This window comes from Glandiceps talaboti, chromosome 13, assembly GCF_964340395.1.
Source record: "Glandiceps talaboti chromosome 13, keGlaTala1.1, whole genome shotgun sequence".
NCBI classification, from domain to species: domain Eukaryota; kingdom Metazoa; phylum Hemichordata; class Enteropneusta; family Spengelidae; genus Glandiceps; species Glandiceps talaboti.
The window spans coordinates 2,233,741-2,254,291 of NC_135561.1; the positions used below are offsets into that span (position 1 = coordinate 2,233,741).

The window sequence follows — 20,551 nt, forward strand, 5'->3', positions numbered from 1 at the left end:
AATGTAACTAATATATTGTTAATATATATGCCACTCCAGCATTCATATCCAAATTCAAGGTGTCATTTCCCAATGAACCCAATGGATGCATGGTCAGTTTTATCAGGTTACAAAGAGCCTACATATACATTACGTCGAGCGACTCTAGGTGACAAAGGCCCCTTAGGTCACTTGTAATTTCCTCGGCTGAACGAAGAAAAATATTGAGGGAATAATATCTAATTACTTACTAGATATCCTACAGTGAAGTCAATCCCCATAGGAGGAGGAAATGATATGTGTGACTCTGCTCCGAATTCCAGACTTGAAAATCTGAATGTTCCAGGAGGATCCATGAATACAAAGTCATCATCAACCATCAGTGTAGTGTGAGCCTCTGGCCCGATCTCTACAATCCTTTCATGGGCTATCCTTAAATGTCTTACTCCCTCTATCCTACCATTCCATTTAAGAGCCGGGTTACCTTTTCCTCGTATGTCTACTGTAGTTGCTAAAATAGCAGTAGCTTCAGGGTCTATCTGCATATTAACTTCAGTTTTCAGTACAGATGATCTCGCATCGATGACATCAACATAGAATGTATGCTGACTGTGCATGTGTAACAGTCCTGTAAAATCACCTGTTAGGGTATGAATTGTAACACTTCGTTCTTGGGTATCATTGGTAGTTTGTAAGGCTGCTTCATTCACTAGGATCACCTCATCAAATGAATAATGTAATGCGTCTTCTTCATCTAAAGTATAATACTGGTGCCACCCTCGATTATTATTGTCAATCTTCAATGATCCATATGGTACACCACTCCTCACATCTTCTAAGTAGACAGATCCAGGTCCACCATAAGCTTTATCTCCTTCACTTGTATCCCCGTTTCCTCCCAGTGCATCATAGTTGCCTTCAAAATTATTGCTTGCATCAGTGTATACTGCAATTCTTCCACCTGAACCTCCACCAGAAAGAACACCTTCCCCATCTCCACCATGTGCAGTAACTGTCCCATGGCCTTCAAGTTCCCCTGCTTTTATCCACACTGATCCCCCGGCTCCACCTCCTCCTCTACTTCCATCATCCGCATCTCCACCATTTGCTTTGATATTTCCATCGACATGAAGTTTGGTACCGATTATTAATTCTATAAATCCACCTCCTCTTGCCCCGTATTGTTTCGGATCTCTTCCTCCCCCAGGTCCACCCCGCTCTCTTGGCTTGAAGATAGTACCAAAGTAATGTCCTCCCAATGCTTCATTACCATCTACAGTGCTGTAGGCAGTTCCACCAAAACTAGCATGTCCACCACCCGCACCACCAGAATTTAATGTTGCATTACTTCCCTTTCCTTTGTTTGATAAAACTGTATCCTCAAGACGATCATCAACAGAACAAGTAACATTGGCGCCATCTTCAATGTTAACACGTGATGCCAAAATAAGGATATGCTCTGCTGAGACAAAAGCTCCATACTTGATGTCAAGTTCACCGACACTGCACTTCATACCCATGTTAGGTGCACATATGAAAGAAGATTCAGCAAGAAGTTGTAAACTGCCAAATCTAAATTCACCAGGGTCATCTCTGTAAAGATATTCGTTGTTTTCAATCACAGCAGTGTGGGCATTTTCCATGAAATACATAGTCGCAGCTTGACCAATTACTAAATGTGCAACATTTGTCAGTGTTCCATTCAATTCCATCGACACGATCCTACCACTGTCTTCCAGAGATACACCCTGACCAATTAGATAAAGTGTGGCTGGGAAGATTATTTCAGATCCTTCATCAACTATGTAGTTCACAGGAGGTTTTGAAACTGTTGTAACAGACTCTTTCACTTCAATTATAAACTTCTGTCCATCGTGGACATGTAATAAACCAGAGCGATCTCCCAGCACTTTATGAATCACAAACGATGAATCGGTCACTGTAGCAAGTAAATGTAATGAGGCAGATTGGTGTAGATGTATTTCATCAAATTCATAGTATGTCATAGCCTGTTCATCTAGTGTAACATACTGACTTACAGGTCTGTCTTTGTTGTTAATTCTTAATTGGTCAAATGGCAGGCTGTTTTTGATGTCCTGTAAATAAAGTGTTCCACTACCACCTCCACTAGGTTGTTCATACTGATTGTAGCCATCACCTCCAAAGAATTCATACATGCCTCTGAACAGATTATGTTTCTTGGAGTATACAGCAATTCTTCCAGCAGCCCCTCCTCCGCCATATGACAAACCGTGACCCCCATTGACTGTTATTGTACCAAATCCTTCCACAGTGACTGTATTGATCCATATACTTCCGCCACTACTGCCTGACCCATACGTTGCCAGAGCAGATCCACCCTCTGCTGTTAATTTACCATCAATTATCACATCGGTTGTATTAAGTAAAATGGTACCACCTCCCCTGTGGCTCCGTGAACCGCCTCTGCTGCCAGGCATGTCAGGTTTATATAATGAACCATATGCTTTCCCTCCTTCTACTGATGCTTCTCTACCAAACCCACCAACACTTGCATGACCAGCTCCAGCATCTCCATATTGGTTTGAATGTCCAGTACCAATACTAGTATCAATTGTGGTTGAGTCTTCTCTGACATCACCAGAACATGTTAGAACTCCTCCGATCTCAACATCTAATGTTGTTGCCTTCACTACAAAATAGTCTGCTTCAATTTCTGCATTGAATTTAAGATTTAAGAAGCCGACATTAATGTCTGCTCCCATATCAGGCTCATACAATAATGTACTGCCACTGTACAGTTCCAATTCAGAAAACGTAAAAGTACCAAGAGGTGCTATTTCTTGGTCGCCACCTGATGCAGAGAGTTCAGCTGTGTGCGCAGTTTCTGTAACTTCCATTCTTCTTTCATCACGTAAGAAAAGATTGTGTACGCCAGTCAATCTACCTGCTAGCATGAGACAAGGATAGTCATCCACCAATCCTATGAGCCATGTATTGCTTGCCATGATTACTTCCCCACCCTCATCGACATGGATGTTAATTGGTGTCTTTGTGCTTGTAATATTTTCTGTAAGCTCCCTCTCGAATATGACAGTGTGTTTGTCATGTATATGTACCAAACCTGTAGCATCACCAACAAGTTTATGAATGTTAAAGTTCCTCTGTACATTGTCCTCTGGTAGTTGGAATTTTACTTTGTTGCTGAGATGAAGCTCATCAATATCCGAGTCTATCCAGCCCTCTTTCAAAGTGAAGTAATGAGTTGTTTGTTTGTTTGTATTATCAACTTTAAGGATCATGTAAGGAACATCATCCTTTACTTCTTGGATGAAAATGGATCCTGGCCCACCAGCACCTCCATTAGCACTACCAGCACCACCACCAGCTGACATTGTACCATGATAGTTGTTAACCTCTGGGGTATATATGGCAACGCGCCCACCACTGCCACTTCCTGTAGATTCTGTCACACCAACTCCACCAAGAGAGGATATATGGCCGTATCCTGTTAGGAGATTATTGCAGGTTAGCCAAATACTTCCTCCACTACCACCACCTCCAGTAATTGACGATGCGCCATCAGCTCTAATGTAACCATTGATGTGTAGTTCTGTTGCAATAATTCGGACGATGCCACCTCCGCGGCCACCTGACCCACCCATTGTACCAAAGTATTCTGGCTGGTAAATCGTTCCAAATGGTTGGGCTGCATCAGTCACATTTACACCAGGTGCAATCCCGCCAGGGCTAGCATAGGCACCACCTCCTTTTGCCAGAGGGTTGCCAGCACTTGGATGACTTGGATTAAATGGAGCCATTCCGATAACATTCAATGCAGCATTTCTGTCAATGTACAGTTTAATAGCAGTGATATTAAAGAACTCTGCTTCCAATACAACATCTCGTTTAATTTCAACAAAATCAGTAGTTAGTTGTAATCCTCCAATAGTCACTATTAGAATAGAATTCTTCTTTATAACAAGAGATGTTAAGAGATAGGACCCTGCATCACTTGTATCTTGAAAACCACTTCCTACTGCTATTGCTGTATAACTAGTGTTGTGAAGAATGATTTGCCCATTTGGCTCGATGATCACATTTCTAGCGACTACACGTCCCTCAACCTCCAGGCTTGTCTGGTCCACGGATAGACTATCTGGGAATACTATGCTAGCTTGTTCTTCGACTTTGTAGTTGACAGCGGTTGATGTGTGTGTTTTCTTACCTTCTTCATATTCTACATACAATATCTGTTGTTTGGGTACAAGGAATGTCGCCGTCTTATCACCTTTAAAACTTCGAATTCTAATGACTGTTGTAATACCATCAGTTACGGTTCTTGCATAACCTGTGTGAGGAAACAGGAATTGTTACTTTTCATTTGTAAACTTAATAAAGCACAGTGAAAGTCTGTACAAGTGGTTAGTTCTAGAATATTTAGTCAATTATGCAACTGCCATCATTTATAAAGTGTTAGCAATTACGCCTAGGTACTAGGATGCAATTCAAAGGACATAGACCGATACCACTTTGCCGTGATTTCGGTATTCTGACGAACAGATGTACACAAATCTTTTTAACGATCTGACGACAACAATATACAACATCTGATTCACCATATCGTGTTATATCCTACAATGAGATATAAACTTTTTTATATAACACTCGTTTAATGCTTCGTGGTGAAAGTCCTAATATCATATAACCTCACCTGACATTGAAAGCGTGTCAAAGATATAAGCTTGATCAAATTCATCAAAGATCACAGTATATGCATGTACATGTAAGCTGTCAGATACATCACCAGTAGTGGATAAATGGTACACAGGCCGCTGATTCACAGTTTCTTCAATGAAGACTGTACCAACACTTCCTCCGTAAGAATCAAATGGAGCATCATTGCGTGCGCCATACGCAGTCAATTTTCCATCGAATGTGTACCTAATAAAATACGAAAGGTTTATTAACAGTGAAACCATCTAATTCAATAAAAAGCAAATCAATAGCCCAACTATTGAAATGAAGAATGTCAGCGTCATTCTATATATTCATCTTGGTCACGAAAACAGCTATCTGTCGTCTATCATCAAAGTGTATATGAACTGCAGTAACCCTAAAAAAGTAACAGCAAACAGATATAACTCACTCATTCGATATGAAGATAGCAATTCGACCCCCTGCACCTCCTCCACCTTGAGCATTACCCCTGCCGCCATTTGCCTGGATGTCACCATGACCAGATACATCAAAACATCGAATTACAGCAGCACCCCCACTTCCGCCTCCTGCATTAGTACCTATACCACTTTGTCCACTTATGTCAATTATTCCTGTACATAATCGAATGGGGAAAAAACACATAATCAATCATTCTGTGAGTTATTTGTATTATTAAAACAACTTCAGATTGATTGGTGGTTCATTAAACAAAAAGCTACCTAGGATTAAGTATACATTGACCTTGTAACTTTGAATAAGTTGTAGGTTGTCAATAATGTACAAAGGGTTTGCTCTTCTAACAAGGCATCTTAGAAGATAGTAGTGAATGGACGATGGTTGCAAATAATATGACCTTGACTGAAATGTAGTCACCTTCATTGCCTTCTATCTACAATAACAGACAATTGTATAACTGCACTGAGTGTTATGACAATAGAACACAAACCGTCAAGTATGAGATCACCACTTAGAATCAGTTCTATATAGCCTCCTCCAGCACCACCAAGACCAGTGCTACTACTTCCACCTCCACTGCCGCCTTGCAATGGATTTCGTATATTATCATACCAGGATCCACCAGCATCTCCATTATCTTTATCAATGCCCCCAAAACCACCATGGCCAGCACCAGTTCCAATGTCTGTACCATTTATCTGAAATTGGGATGAAAAGGTTTTAACCATTAACAGTCGGCAATATTTAGTTTTTTTTAATAGAATGAAATTATCGAAAGAGCAATTTTTATTTACACACACACACACACACACACACTACACATACATACATACATACATACATACATACATACATATATACATACATACGTACGTACATACATACATACATATATACATACATACATACATACATACATACATACATACACACACACACACCATACATACATACACCATACATACAGACAGATAATTATACAAGACAGCGACTCACTGTAGAGCCAGCTCCTTGGCCTTCATCGGATGCATAACCACCACCAATCAAATTGACAAGAGAACCTGCATGCAGAATAATTTCGTTAGCTTGGATCCTCAGTTCTTCACCATAAAGTACAGATCCATAGTTAGCTTCCAGTGTACCAAATGATAAGGTTTTGACATCAGTTGGGTCATCTTGACCTTCAAATCGAACATTGGAGTAGTCCTTTAATCTTAGGGATGTCAGTTGGTATGCACCTGGATCAGATATGTATGTGTAGGCTCCATCCTTGTATAGAGCAGTTCGCCCTACCTTTGAGAAAATGATGTTCTGGTAGGGTGCAGCAATGAGATCATATACATTCGTCAAGGTACCTAGGGAAACACAGATAGCAATATATAATGCATTAGTATCTGCACATATGATACGATTAAGATTTATTGATTACGAATGTTATATATATGAACGACACATTTATATTACATAATTGTGTGTATGTCAATATACAACAAAACACAACAATACAATACAATACAATACAATACAATGCAATACAATACAATACAATGCGGGTACACTTAAATCAACTAGTTTTCTGGACGTAATAGAAGGTATGACCACCATTCCAAAGGTTACAGACAAAATGTCATGATATGCAACGTATTGCTGCTCTACTAAATATGCTCTGAATTTTGTACCTTAACAGTAATTGGAAATACCTGATAGGATGTTGTCAGGTCCCAGAAAGGTTACTCTGGCAGGTAATCTAAGTTCTCCTCCTTCATCAACATGAAAGCTACTCTCCAGTGTTGTTTCTTGCACTGTCTTATCCAATTCCATGGTCATATCACCATGGACATGAATGACACTTGTTGTATCACCATAGAATTCATCAGCAATCAACATTGTGTCTTCTCCCTCTATCTGTAGTATCACATTGTCTTTTACATGTAGCTCATTAAACTCATACTCTGTTATTTCTGTCTCATCCAACACAGTCCCTTGGGGAGCTGGTACTGTAATTCCTTCGTTGTCAATGTAGAGTAAGTTGTATACTTGTCCCCCTCGTAACTGCCGCTTATATACTGTCCCTGATCCCCCTGAATGTGATCGGTCTTTGACCCCATTTCCACCATTCACTTTGTACAATCCAGTGAACATCGATGTGCTTGCTGCATGTATTGAAATACGGCCACCACCTCCACCACCACCGCCTAATGGTCCCCCACTGCCTCCTCTTGCCCTTATCTCGCCGTTTCCAATCAATTCTGAAAGTATGTCTAAAAATACTGTTCCACCTGATCCACCACCTGCAGAGCCAGTACCACTGGCTCCACCAGAACTTAATATACCATCAACAATTATCGATGTTGTTGCTATATCCAATACACCCCCTCCTGTTCCACCAGCATCATTTGATGTGCTACCACCACCACTTCCACGTTCAGTACTCTCATACAAAGTACCATATGCACAGACACGGTTTTCTTCACCAGTTAAGCTAGCACCTCCACAACCACCATGTGAGGCTCCAGATGCACCATCTGGACCACTTAATAGGCCAGCTCCTGGACCATTATCTGCCAAGTAGCCCCTTCCATCCACTTCCATAATACCTTCATAATCAAGATGCAGGTTTGTCGTGGAAACTTTCAGATTAGTTCCAGTAATTGTGGCTTTATACCTAACATTAAACGATGTGGCTACATCAAGCTGGAAGACGGAACTGGTATCACTTTCAAACAAAAGTTTGCCATTACTCAAAACATCAAGAGTGTTTAGAGTCAGGAATCCAGGATCATCTTTAAATATGTATTCACCATTTACAGACAATGATGTTCTCGCCGTTTCATGGACCTCGACTATAGCATTATCTCCTATTATTAAGTCCTGGGCACCATTCAGTATTCCAGATAGTATCAACGAGGAATGGATATGATCAGTGGCATCTATGTACACTCGGGTGGGGAGCTTTAACTCACCATACTCTTTTACAATAATGGAACTGTGAATGACATATGGTTGGCTTGTGCCAAAGGAAGTTGCAATTGAGAAATTCTGTTTATCATTAACTATAATAGTGCCAGTATTGTCACCATTTAACTGTTCAACATTGATGGTTTGCCAGCTTCTTCCCTCAATTCTGCCCATATTGTTGATGATAAGGTTTACGATATTGAGATCAGTTTCTCCTTCATTAAGGAAAACAGTGTTACTGTTTGTATCTTGGTTGTTATTATCAATGATAACATTGTCAACAATCAATCCATATTGAGGGTGTTTCATGTACACTGTTCCTGCTGCACCTGAAACCAGTCCTGCTCCACCATACGCAACTACCTTCCCACTAAATATAGACACATCATCACTATAGACGGCAACCCTGCCACCACTACCACCACAGGTTAAATCGTTTTGTCCTGTGCCACCATTGGCTGTGATTTCCCCATGTCCTTCTAGGATGGGTGTTTCTATGTATACACTACCACCACTTGCACCGCCACAAACTGCACCCTGTGATCCACCATTACTTGAGATGGTCCCCTCTATGGTTAGAGTATTGTTAACCACAAAGTGGAGAATTCCACCACCCTTTGCTGGATTTGTAATAGAACCACAACCACTTCCGAAGTTGTTCGGATAAAAGGTTGACCCATAGGTGTCCCCAATGGTGTTATTGATGTAGCCACCTTCTCCGCCATAACTTGCTCCATTCAAATAATTGAGGGGTTTTCCAGTTCCATCCGTCAACCCACCTTCATTGACAGATATTGTACCTTCAGCTTCAACATTGGTAACGTTGGTGATGATGTTCAGTGTTTTCATGTTTCCTGTTAGATGTAACAGTCCCCCAGTTCTGACATCCAGGATTTGACTTATTAGTGTAATGTCTTCTCCTAGAAATGCCATAGTTGCATCTACACCAACTTCGATATTTGCAAAGGTAAAGTCTCCAATGGAACCGTCTGGATTCATGCCAGCCTTGGAGAGTGGGTGAAATAATATCTCACTACCAATTTGTAAACGCAGTACTTCTGTTTCCAGCACACTGTTATCATTAACTGTCAAAGTTTTTCCTTTTCCAATGGATACACTGGATGCTATTAATGTACCATTCAGGGCTACAACCTCAGTATCATCACTACTCAAAACGATAGCAGGGATAAACCGTAATACTGCGTTAGCTTGTACGACAAAGCTACACTGAGTGCCTCGCTGAGGAGAGATTACGCCACTGACTGTCAAAGATACACCATTGTCTAAAGTAATTTTTCCTGATCCATCACCCACTAACACATCAACTGTTTCATCATCTGAAATTGCAAACGTAGCACCTTCTACAACATGGAGTTCATCTATAACATTTATATCCGGCCATGCATAATCAGGTATAACTATAGACTGCCCTCCTTGGTGACTCAACATCAGTTTCGACAAAACTACGGAACCTGGCTTGTCCTGTACAAACTTAGTACCTATAAAACAAATCAAACAAATTTAAACTTAAGTCTGACATTTGCTAACACGAAGATTCATACAAATATATGGTCATATAACGGCATATCTGGCAGTACTGACAGTAAATTGTGTAATAAATCATAAAATAAGCAGATATTATATTTCTCTCGAGTCCAAATAAAGTGTGAACGTTCAAGGAGAAGATATGCCATCAATATAAATCATTAAATATTGGTTTTGTGTTCTGAATACTACCTTTCATTATGAAAAAGTTCCTATACTGAAATGGTTTCACACTCCTTATTACGTAGCATGATGTAAGGATACACACACATTGCCAAAATCAAGTACACTTATTTCTCAACACGTTAATTTTGAGTAGGTTGATTGAGACTTTCCAGTGAATAAATGCATATATACCTGATGTTCCTTGGTTGCTTCCACTACCACCAGAGACGTCAATGGTACCTAAAAACTCCAATCGTGCACTAGAAACTTTCAGTGATATTCTGCCGCCACCGCCTCCATCACTACCAGATACTCCGTTACCACCACGTGCAAGGAACTGTCCATAACCCGTGATTCTATCTGCTATGATGTACAAGCTACCACCACTTCCACCGCCAGTAGTTCCATCACCTGCATTCGCACCACTTACATCAATTGTGCCATCATTTTGAAATTTCTCGGAAGCAGTTATTTTCAACTGACCCCCACCTCTTGTACCTTCTGCATTGCTACCATAGTCTTGAGGGTTATCCACACTGCCATACAGTTTATTAACGTCTGTGTTTCCACCACCTCGTCCGCCATAACTAGCACCAGTAGAACCAGTCGATTCACCATCACCACCAGAGCTAAATCCACTTCCTGAGCCTTGAATAGCCCCATCCAGATGAACAGTCAAGGAACCCACTTCTATGTTGGTTGTAGTTCTACCCATGGCATCACCCTCAAGTATTATCTTAGCACCACTGTCAATAATGATGGAATTGTATGCATAGTCACCGGGAGCGATTGTGCATTCCTGTCCTGTCACAAGATGAAGGACGGGATCTGATTTACAATATGTCTGTGGATAGGGTGCTGCAGGACTTACTATGTTGTAGTTATCTGTGATATTAATATTCATGCCATCTCTGTTTAAGTCAGATTCAAAGTACTCCACTAAATCTTGCACGATAACATATAGTGATTTGTCATTTGGATTCTCACACGATTGGGATTCCTGCCAGACACCATCTTTTAAGAGTACCACCGTATCAAATGTCATTTCACCACCAGGTTTGTTGTGGGAGTTAGCTGGATATCCAGTACTCAGCGTTCCTCCATGTTGCAGTGTTATATTCTGTGTGCCTAGCAGCTCACCACATACATCGAATGTCACACCATCACGAATAGTGAGTAAATCTGAAGTGCCAAATATACTATTTTCATCCACCCTGATGTCTAACTGCAATTCTGTTTCGGCATGATTACCGTAACACAGACCAATGCAACCACAGGTACCAAGATATACTTCTTGTTTCTTTTCCACACTCATGAAAGACTGCTTGTCACCGGTTATTTTACCAATATTGACACAGATCGGCTGTTCCGTACTTTCACTTCTGTCTATAAACATGACATTGGCTCTGCCTTGGATATCCATTTCATCAAATGTCCAATACGCAATGTCAGTATGTAGATTTATTCGGGAAAATACAGGGTCTGCTCCTGGGGCCGTGGTTGCCATGTTAAAGTTGTTAATATGAACCTATAGCGAAGAGGGAAAAACAAATTTAATGGAATGTTTACTGGCATCGACATGGTTGGCATGCATTTCCCCATTGAGACATTTGATTATCTCGCTGTACGTAGATACCATGATACAAAAATAGTGTTTCCTACATTTTAGAATTTTGTGAATAAACTGGGCAAATACGACATCACCTGAAGTAAATGCTGAGAACAGAGTCTTTGAATACATATGGCAAATACGACATCATCTGATTCAGAAGTAAAGGCTCGGAACTCAGGCGTTGACTTACTGCATGTATATTATCAATCTTGCACTATTGTAGATTTACACAGGTTGCATGTACAACATACACGTTTTCTTCAACGGGGAGATATTCATTGTTTGCTGAAATCGTTTTGGAGTGTACTGCATAATAACAAGCCTGACGTTGGAAAACAAATTGCCATGAAACAGAAGGTTATATTTGCTAATCTCAAGCTAACCGAAGATGACGATGAAAAGTAATAAACAATATTTACCTTTTTGTTAAGCCTCGTTTCTGTCTGGTGTGACATGTAAGTTCCTCCAGCAGCCCCATTTTGATAGCCAAGTCCTCCCTTTGAAACAATGTTGCCGATAAGCTCCATCTCTTCATATTCAAGTGAAATATAGCCTCCACCTCCCCCACCTCCATAGTATCTGACGTTAGTCTGGTCCCAGTGACCATTGCCACCACTCACATCTATATGACCTATGGATGATAAATTTGTGGGGGAAATTGTTGGCGTCACCTTTGCAATATATTCTTTGTTCTTTGACAATACACAGGCACTACATCATCACATTATTTTTGTATATCCCTAAATTTGAAGTGGTTATACTTAAAATATTTCGTTTAACTTTTGCTTTCAAAATGTATATCTCGTACATTTTGACTTGACGGTTAGAACAAAACAACCTGGTTTAGGTCGGTTATTGCTATATGTATTGACTCCACAAATAAAATCATAAACTACCTAACACTTTCTGCAACCAATGCATTTAGAGTTCTTTCAGTGATATATTCGTCAACATTTTCATTATTCATCCCGCTTCTAATGAAGGACAAGTCCTCAAAACACAATATTCAAAATCACAAACCAAGTTTTCGTGAAAGTCATAACCATACATAACCATACACATTGGCATCTCCCTCCAATGTCAATGATATAACTCGTTCCTATGCGCCGGCCTTAAGACCAGCGATGCATAGAACTTACCATTACCGACCAGTGTCTTGGCATCAATCCATATACTTCCACCTGCGCCACCCCCTGCATTGTTTCCTGTTGTCACATCATCGGCATTTTGGCCTCTATCAAGGTAAATTGTGAAAACATCAAAATGAAAATTAGTTTTGGATAATAATGAATGGATTGATGGCAGCTCCTATTTTGAGAAAGAGAGTAACTATGATGTAGTTTACGACCACGTATCCGTTTTGTCACATTACTGTCAACGATTGTATCATGTGTATGTTTTTGTTCAGTTTTTCATTGAATTAAGTTCAAATCAATTAGATGTAGCTTTGCCTGACTAAGTACGAATCCTATACAGAAAAAGATAGCAGAGCAGAAATACAACAATTGTTTCAATCTACAGTTTACTCAGTAAGTAAAGACATCAGCAATACTTGATGTTACTATAATGGCTTCATTACCCGTCCGTGAGGATTGTATGTTTTCAAGATGAACTCATTACATATACACAGTATAATGTATAGTGAATTTGATGACTTATGGGTTCTTGTATTTCCCGTACCTTTGTACTGATTCCTATTACATGTACCCATGTCTTTAATACATGTGCATAGTATATTATATGAACATATTCTTACCGAATTCATTCTATGCACTATGAAAATTACTTCCTGTCACCAGACTAATGGTAGTCGTGGCAATAAGAATGAAAGTTTTACATTTCCTAATAAGCGTATAATAAACACGATCAAATTAGGCACACACGTACACACACACACACATACACACACACACACACACACACACGCGCGCGCGCGCGCGCGCTACAGAAGGCATCATTTTCACATTTTCATCCCCTCGTTAAAAGCCAGGGAGAACATACCGTGCACTAATCGTTCCATGATGTTCAAATACGTCTGCTATTATATAGAGAGCGCCACCACCTGCTGGGGCTCCAGATAAACTGCATTGATAGGATCCACAACCTCCTGGCTCTCCGAATTCTGTCGGCTCTACGATTGAATCGTAGGAGTCACTGTGGGTAGTTTCATGCTCTCCAATACCACCGTCACCTCCATGTGCACCGCCAGAACCACCAAAAATTGTACCTATCGTAAAGACAAACAAAGTAATTTTAGTATTTCGACGACAGTTTATGATCATCACGTATCCTATATTCAACTGGTATACTAGATGGTTGTCTCCTCCTCGTTTTAGACTACAGCGAGAAAGGCTCTCATCTCATATTGATACATTTACGCAAACCATGCACGACAATTTACTCGCGAAACATAAAAAATGCACTGACTCATCATCTGCCCTTAGATTTAGAAAGCACACCCTAGGTATCGTTATTTTTCTCTCCCTTATTCGATATGAAAATACTTATGGAACGGTAATCAACTAAAGTCGAATAATTTAATACATATGTATTCATAAAATGGAAAGAGTCTTACTAGTCTAGGGTGAGGTCAGAGGTCACTTTTGGAGTACATGTACTCATCCTTGGTAAATGGTGGGCCTTTCTAAAAGTAAAGCATAGGTCGCATAAAAAGAACTATACTAGTAACTTACGTGACCCGGTATAGATAGAGTGTCCAGTATAGTCGGCATTGATATGTCCTTCAGGTGATACGTTAATAAAGTCACTGTCAAGCTTCAAACCTTTTGCTATTAGAGATCCCCCTGGACGTATATCAACAGTCTTTGCTCTTATTACATACTGTCTTGTAGCTTCTACCATTTCAATGACACCTTTATCCAAAATAGTAACATCGGTAAAAGAGAAACTACGTTTGTTCCCTTCCGAAGACGATCTCCCATTCTCTCCGAACGATAATTTACCGTTTGCTATTGCCATTTGTTTTGGACCACCAAAACCTCCATCGATAAAATGGTCAATGTTATAAAGCATTATTTTACTCGGAATGATGACGTCACCTTCGTCATAAACTCGTAGATTTGCTGGGAAATAAAACTCGGATTGTTTAATGCGAACAGTTTGTTTTGTACCGACGTGTAAAACTCCATATTTTGTATAGTCGTCAATGAGTTCACCATAAAGAGTCGTCACGATGCAGTATTTCGGTATGACCAGTGAAGCCTCAAAGGCAAGGTGTGCGTTACCAGCTAAAGTCAACTCGTCAACGGTGAAAGTATTTGTTGGTAAAGTAAACCATGTGACACCACTGCTTTCCGAATGGTAGAAGTAGTCTGTTATACGGTCCTGTAAAGATGACATGGGATTATTCTCACAAAATCTTAAAAAAAATACAAGATCAAATGAGTGCGATATCATTTGTATCCATTTACATTTGTAGAGAGAACATTATTCTTGCAAAATGTTAGAGTACTACATGAGCGAAATAAAGTAAGCACAATAGGGAACTTGCAATCCAGACTGAGCATGCTCAGACGCAAAGGACTATGGGATTATCTGAGGTTATCGTATTACCTAATCTGGAGCTACCAATAAAATAAACCCCCCCACAATGGTCAGGGTGACTATGAATTGATCATTTGTGGTTACAAACAATATAACAATATTGTTCATAATACTAATTGATTAGTATTTATTATCACATTTCCCATGATGCAACATTCAACATGGCGGGTTTGCAAGTTCCCTATTATAAAGTCAATGATTGGCCATGGTTTTATTATGTTCATACATCGTATGCCTATGTTTATCTCCAATCACATGTACGTGATTGGCATTACCCAAGCTAAATGTTTATTTTTGAGACATTATTACAAAGTCTGTTATTTGAAATCAAAACTTAAAATCATCAAAAATTACCGCATTTGTCTTCTGCCCTTTGTTGTCGATAACAAGGCGATTATTTCTGTTTCCAGTGTCAGTACTTTCATAATACACGGTCCCAGCTGCACCAGGTTCCCAGGACGAGGCTCCACCATATGACGTCATTATACCATGAAAGTTATACTCCTTGTAGTGTGCAGCAATACGTCCACCAGCACCTCCTCCACTCTGACTACCAGAAGCTGTAGGTAGGAAATGAAGTGCTTTAATAGTTATAATCTGATCATATTTTCCCGCCATGGCCACTCTGAAATCCATCATTTACATGGCTTCAATTTGTAACATTTTGCTATTGTACGAAATTGACATTTCCATATAATATGATGTAAAGAACGGCATTGGCATTATTCGTGTGACAAAATTATTTTGAGTACAGTTTGCCTTTTCTTAGATATCATTCCATGACTACTACCTTTGTCGACGTAATTAAAAAGGTGACATGCTAGTCTACTCATAGAGACAAACTGTAGTATGCATATGTCATCTAACCTGCTCCACCACAAACTAACAGTATGTATATGTTATCTAACCTGCTCCACTACAAACTAACAGTATGCATATGTTATCTAACCTGCTCCACCACAAACTAACAGTATGTATATGTTATCTAACCTGCTCCACCACAAACTAACAGTTTGTATATGTTATCTAACCTACTCCACCACAAACTAACAGTATGCATATGTTATCTAACCTGCTTCACCACAAACTAACAGTATGTATATGTTATCTAACCTGCTCCACCACAAACTAACAGTATGTATATGTTATCTAACCTGCTCCACCACAAACTAACAGTATGTATATGTTATCTAACCTGCTCCACCACAAACTAACAGTATGCATATGTTATCTAACCTGCTCCACCATTGACTTCAACTAGTCCTACTCCACTCAGATGATGCGTTGTAATTAAGACACTACCACCACTTGCACCACCACCTCCTCCAGACGAGTCACCGAACTCACCATTGGACTTTACTGTACCTGTGGAACGACAAAAGAGAATAGTGTAACAACTGCTGAAAAAATGACCAGCTTCGAATTCTTTGCAAGTTATGTTTTAATATTCCATATTTACACATATCTTTCTTTTAACAAATAAACAGGGATCCGGGTATTGTTTACAATTTTAATAATAGCGAGCGTGGTATTTGGTCGTAAAAATGACCACGGTAAATTTCATTCAAATGCGGTTGAGTATAATTAGCGCCTTGATGTTCTAGCCTATGTAGAAAGCCCAATCACATTTTTACTATTTCCGGTCGTTAAGGGGGCATTTCTTTTGTATCAGTGTACATTGTATGAAACAAATACCTGCCTAATATGGTTCTCATACCATTTCGGCTAGAAGTTGGCGCTAGGAAGTTTAGCAATGTACTTAGCAACAATTGTAAAGCAAACAATCTACATCAAAGAGGGATACGTGATTTAACCGAACTATACTAATTCAACAATTTCAAAACTATGACATAACGATACCAGTGTTGTGACGTATTTCGATTTAGATATCATTTTTACTTTACCGTACGTTGTCAAATAATTACCATCAATCCTGATTGCATTGACTGCGTTCATCACAAGAACTCCACCTCCGTGAGATTGTTTATTACTGGCCATACTTCCAAAATCTTCTGGATGCACAAAGTCTCCATAGAATAATCCACCACCAGGTGAATGAGTCCCAGTGCCACCTTGTCCGCCATGACCAGCACCAGATCCCCACACTCTACCTTCCCCATATCCAGGACTACCACTAGTAAGCGACTGTAGAAAAATGTAGTTTGACTCAAATTACAATTTTGTGGTTCTTAAGTTATTCACAAATTCACGATCTTGCATTTTCTATCATGATTATGAGCAGACAGTGTTTGCGTAGCTTGTTCCATAATGTCTGGTGTTGTTCGCATGACAATTTTTACAGTATCTCAATATTTTACAGTGAGGAAAATTACTTTTAGTAATAAGCTGAAACGTACACATGTATTACTTTTATGTGTTCCTGTACCAGTTGAAACGCTAGGTGATATCAGTCGAAAACATTGGTATTGTCTATGTCTGTCTCTGTCTGTCTGTGTCTATGTCTGTGTCTGTGTCTGTCTGTCTGTCTGTCTGTATGTCTGTCTGTCTGTATGGCGTATGTATGTATGTATGTATGTACGCATGCATGCATGCATGCATGTATGTATGTATGTATGTATGTATGTATGTATGTATGTATGTATGTATGTATGTATGTATGTATATGTGTGTGTGTGTGTGTGTGTGTGTGTGTGTGTGTGTGTGTGTGTACGTACGTGCGTGCGTGCGTGCGTGTGTATGTGCGTGCATGGATGTTAGTACATCTATCGTTGTTCAATTTGAAGTTTGATTTACAGTTTTAGTATACTACCTTTGCAGTGAGATCTATGATTGCTTGATCCTCAATAACGATATCATTGGCTGAAACTGTCAATCGGTCAGCTTCAAATAATGATCCACTGGCCAAGTAAAGTGTGTTTACACTCAGTGTCAGACCATCCTCATCACTTTCAGAAATTATACGGCCACCTCCATGAATAGCGAGATCTTCAAACTGAAGATCACGTATACTGTTGTGGGTGTCATTGGTTATGTGCCTGCAGATATATTACACATTGTATCATTTCAGAAGAATGCATGGTTTAACAATAGCTCAAACTCTCATATTTGATCATACTAATATATCAGTGAGAAGAATTTGCATTGAATATCGGATATAATACAGATGAATTTGTTAAAACACAGACCTATTCAATAATGAGGACCGTAGTTTTGAATGATATCATAATACCATAGGGTTCCTCTGCGCATGTTCATTACATTTTTCTGACAACAATTGCAAGAAAAAGACAAGAATAACATTACCTATCTAAACTCTAGTTTTAAAAATATGTCGTGTAATTTATGAGGCATTTAGTTTAATGGCGTGTTCGTTTTGAAACGCTCGTTTGTCTGTTAATTATAGCTATCTGTATTTTACAACTGTAGCTGTCTACTACTACTACTGCTATAGTGATTTTAGCTACATTATAGAACGAACTACTCATAGTGACACTATACCACCTTTCCGTGTATTGCAGGCCTTACCTAAGTAACAGATTTCCGCCACGTCCAATGCTGATATTCCGTCCACCACTTAGAGTTCCCTCTATCACAACAGTGACGTCATATATTTCAAGGAATGGGGATGTCATAAATTCACCTTGAGGGTAAATCGTGATACCCCATCTCAGACGAGGACTGGTGTGTGGGAGATCAACATCAAATATCTGTAATACGGAGCAGTAGAAAGTACACATTCATATTGTGACATTACTTTGCCATAATGCTTAAACACTGTATACACTTCATCTGACATGGATGGAACCTATATGCCTCTGAACGCTACTATAATATCATTTGTTGAACATTTAATTGCAAGAATGTAACTCCCTCGATCGAGAGCATACCATCTGTGTTGCCTCTCGGCATCTAGAGTAATACTTTCACACGGCTATCACTGTTCTACCATTTATACTGTTCAGTTTGGCGATACAGTCTTTATGCTTTGTTATTGCTGAAATATTTCGTTGTCAGGTACTTCTATATATCTCGTATTTTAGAATATTTTTCATTTCATTGAAATTGTATCGTTCATTACCTGTTTAGGTCCCACGTGCACCAAACCAGTTCCATCTCCAGTAGATTTTTCGGTAACAACCAGTTGGTCTTGGCCAGTATCGGGCCATGGTCTTACAAATGCCAGGTGTGCTTGTCCAGTGATATGCATATTGATGAAGTTAAACTCTTCCCCTGGTTGGTCAACAATCCAGGTTCTACAGCTATCAGTTCCTCTATGTCTGCCAACCAGATGTAAATAGTCAATTTGTTCTTCCAAGGGATAACCAGCGTTATTGTTGTCGACGTAAATTGTTGTGCTCGATGTTACAAAGTTGTGTAAAATTACTGTTCCGGCACCCCCGGCTTCATTTGAGCTTTCTCCGCCATATGCCTGAAGCTGTCCGTCGAAGAATGTGTTATTGAAATCAACTGTAATTCTGCCTCCTCCGCCGCCGCCTCCAATCGTCCCAGTTCCAGGTACTGACCCGCCGTTTACTGAAATTACACCGTCACCACGAAAGTAGTTAGCATGAATGTATACACCGCCACCACTGCCTCCGCCGCTACGACTATTCTGAGGATTACTGCCGTCTGCCTTCACACTACCGCGGAGTTCAATTTCCTCAGTGACAATGCTAACAACGCCACCTCCTGGGCCTCCGTAGTCATAGGTATTGGAAGAACTGCCACCACCCGTGCCAAAGTCGGTTGGATGATGTAAGTAGCCGAACGCCGGTCCAACAGTTTTGGTATTGTATCCCTGACCACCACTGCCCCCATGACCAGCGCCAGATGCACCTACAGCAACGTAAAGGTACAAATGTAGTTAATTTTGAAGTACAAAATAGTTGTTCACATCTGCTCTTTGGTAGCTATTCAAACACGTTTTACGACCCGAACACTGTACGAAAAGTCCAATTTACTCACCTTTAGCCAACCTTTACCCTACCTGTGACCCATATAACTACCATCTCTGTCAAGGGGTAGTAGGAGACGCAGTACCACTTTTGACTGTCTACAGCCACCAGGGTAGAGATCACCAGGGGTAAATTAAGTCAAAGGTGGAACTTAGTCTCATACTCACTACACATCCTCTGCTCAAGATTTACCCCGTTGGAAAGACAGAGTCAAATATGACTTTTTGGGTAGTGGAAGTAATACATATGGTTGATACATAATTCCGTAACGTTTTGCATACTTGTTCTTCCCTTACAACTAACGCTTTAGTTTACCTTTCGAACGACATCTCATAAATAGTGTTCTGAGTCTGTATCAGTATGCATACATGGAATCAATCGAAAGCGTTTTCTTTGGCGATTGGTTAACCCTGGCATCCAATCAGACAGGGGCATTGTTAACGTAACCGGTACAACATTTTCAACAGAGTAAGAGTTTGGCAAAGGCATAGCATATATATTAAAGCTCAATCTTCACGTCTAAGCTAAGCTTTTTTCACAGAGTGAACTATTTACCATACAAACCTGTTACCATCCATAAAACTGTTTGTTTGCACTACATGATTCAAACGTATTCGTTACGTGTGAGACTTGAAACTTATGTTGTGTGGCAAAA

The 20,551-nt window shown here is 39.9% G+C and overlaps 1 protein-coding gene across 1 annotated transcript in view; it reads right to left on the reverse strand.

The window, feature by feature from the left end:
* Positions 1-20,551, reverse strand: part of LOC144444889 (uncharacterized) — a 112,561-nt gene that overhangs the window by 3,704 nt on the left and 88,306 nt on the right. The window contains exons 65-81 of the mRNA XM_078134440.1: positions 19,020-19,777; positions 18,467-18,648; positions 17,751-17,976; positions 16,906-17,125; positions 16,217-16,345; positions 15,335-15,540; positions 14,110-14,761; positions 13,418-13,643; positions 12,556-12,650; positions 11,836-12,047; positions 9,997-11,332; positions 6,837-9,593; positions 6,133-6,491; positions 5,627-5,834; positions 5,108-5,291; positions 4,673-4,902; positions 231-4,309 (exon numbers count right to left, since the gene is read on the reverse strand). Of these exons, the coding sequence (XP_077990566.1) occupies positions 231-4,309; positions 4,673-4,902; positions 5,108-5,291; positions 5,627-5,834; positions 6,133-6,491; positions 6,837-9,593; positions 9,997-11,332; positions 11,836-12,047; positions 12,556-12,650; positions 13,418-13,643; positions 14,110-14,761; positions 15,335-15,540; positions 16,217-16,345; positions 16,906-17,125; positions 17,751-17,976; positions 18,467-18,648; positions 19,020-19,777 (12,059 nt within the window). The remainder of the gene's footprint in view (positions 1-230; positions 4,310-4,672; positions 4,903-5,107; positions 5,292-5,626; positions 5,835-6,132; positions 6,492-6,836; positions 9,594-9,996; positions 11,333-11,835; positions 12,048-12,555; positions 12,651-13,417; positions 13,644-14,109; positions 14,762-15,334; positions 15,541-16,216; positions 16,346-16,905; positions 17,126-17,750; positions 17,977-18,466; positions 18,649-19,019; positions 19,778-20,551) is intronic.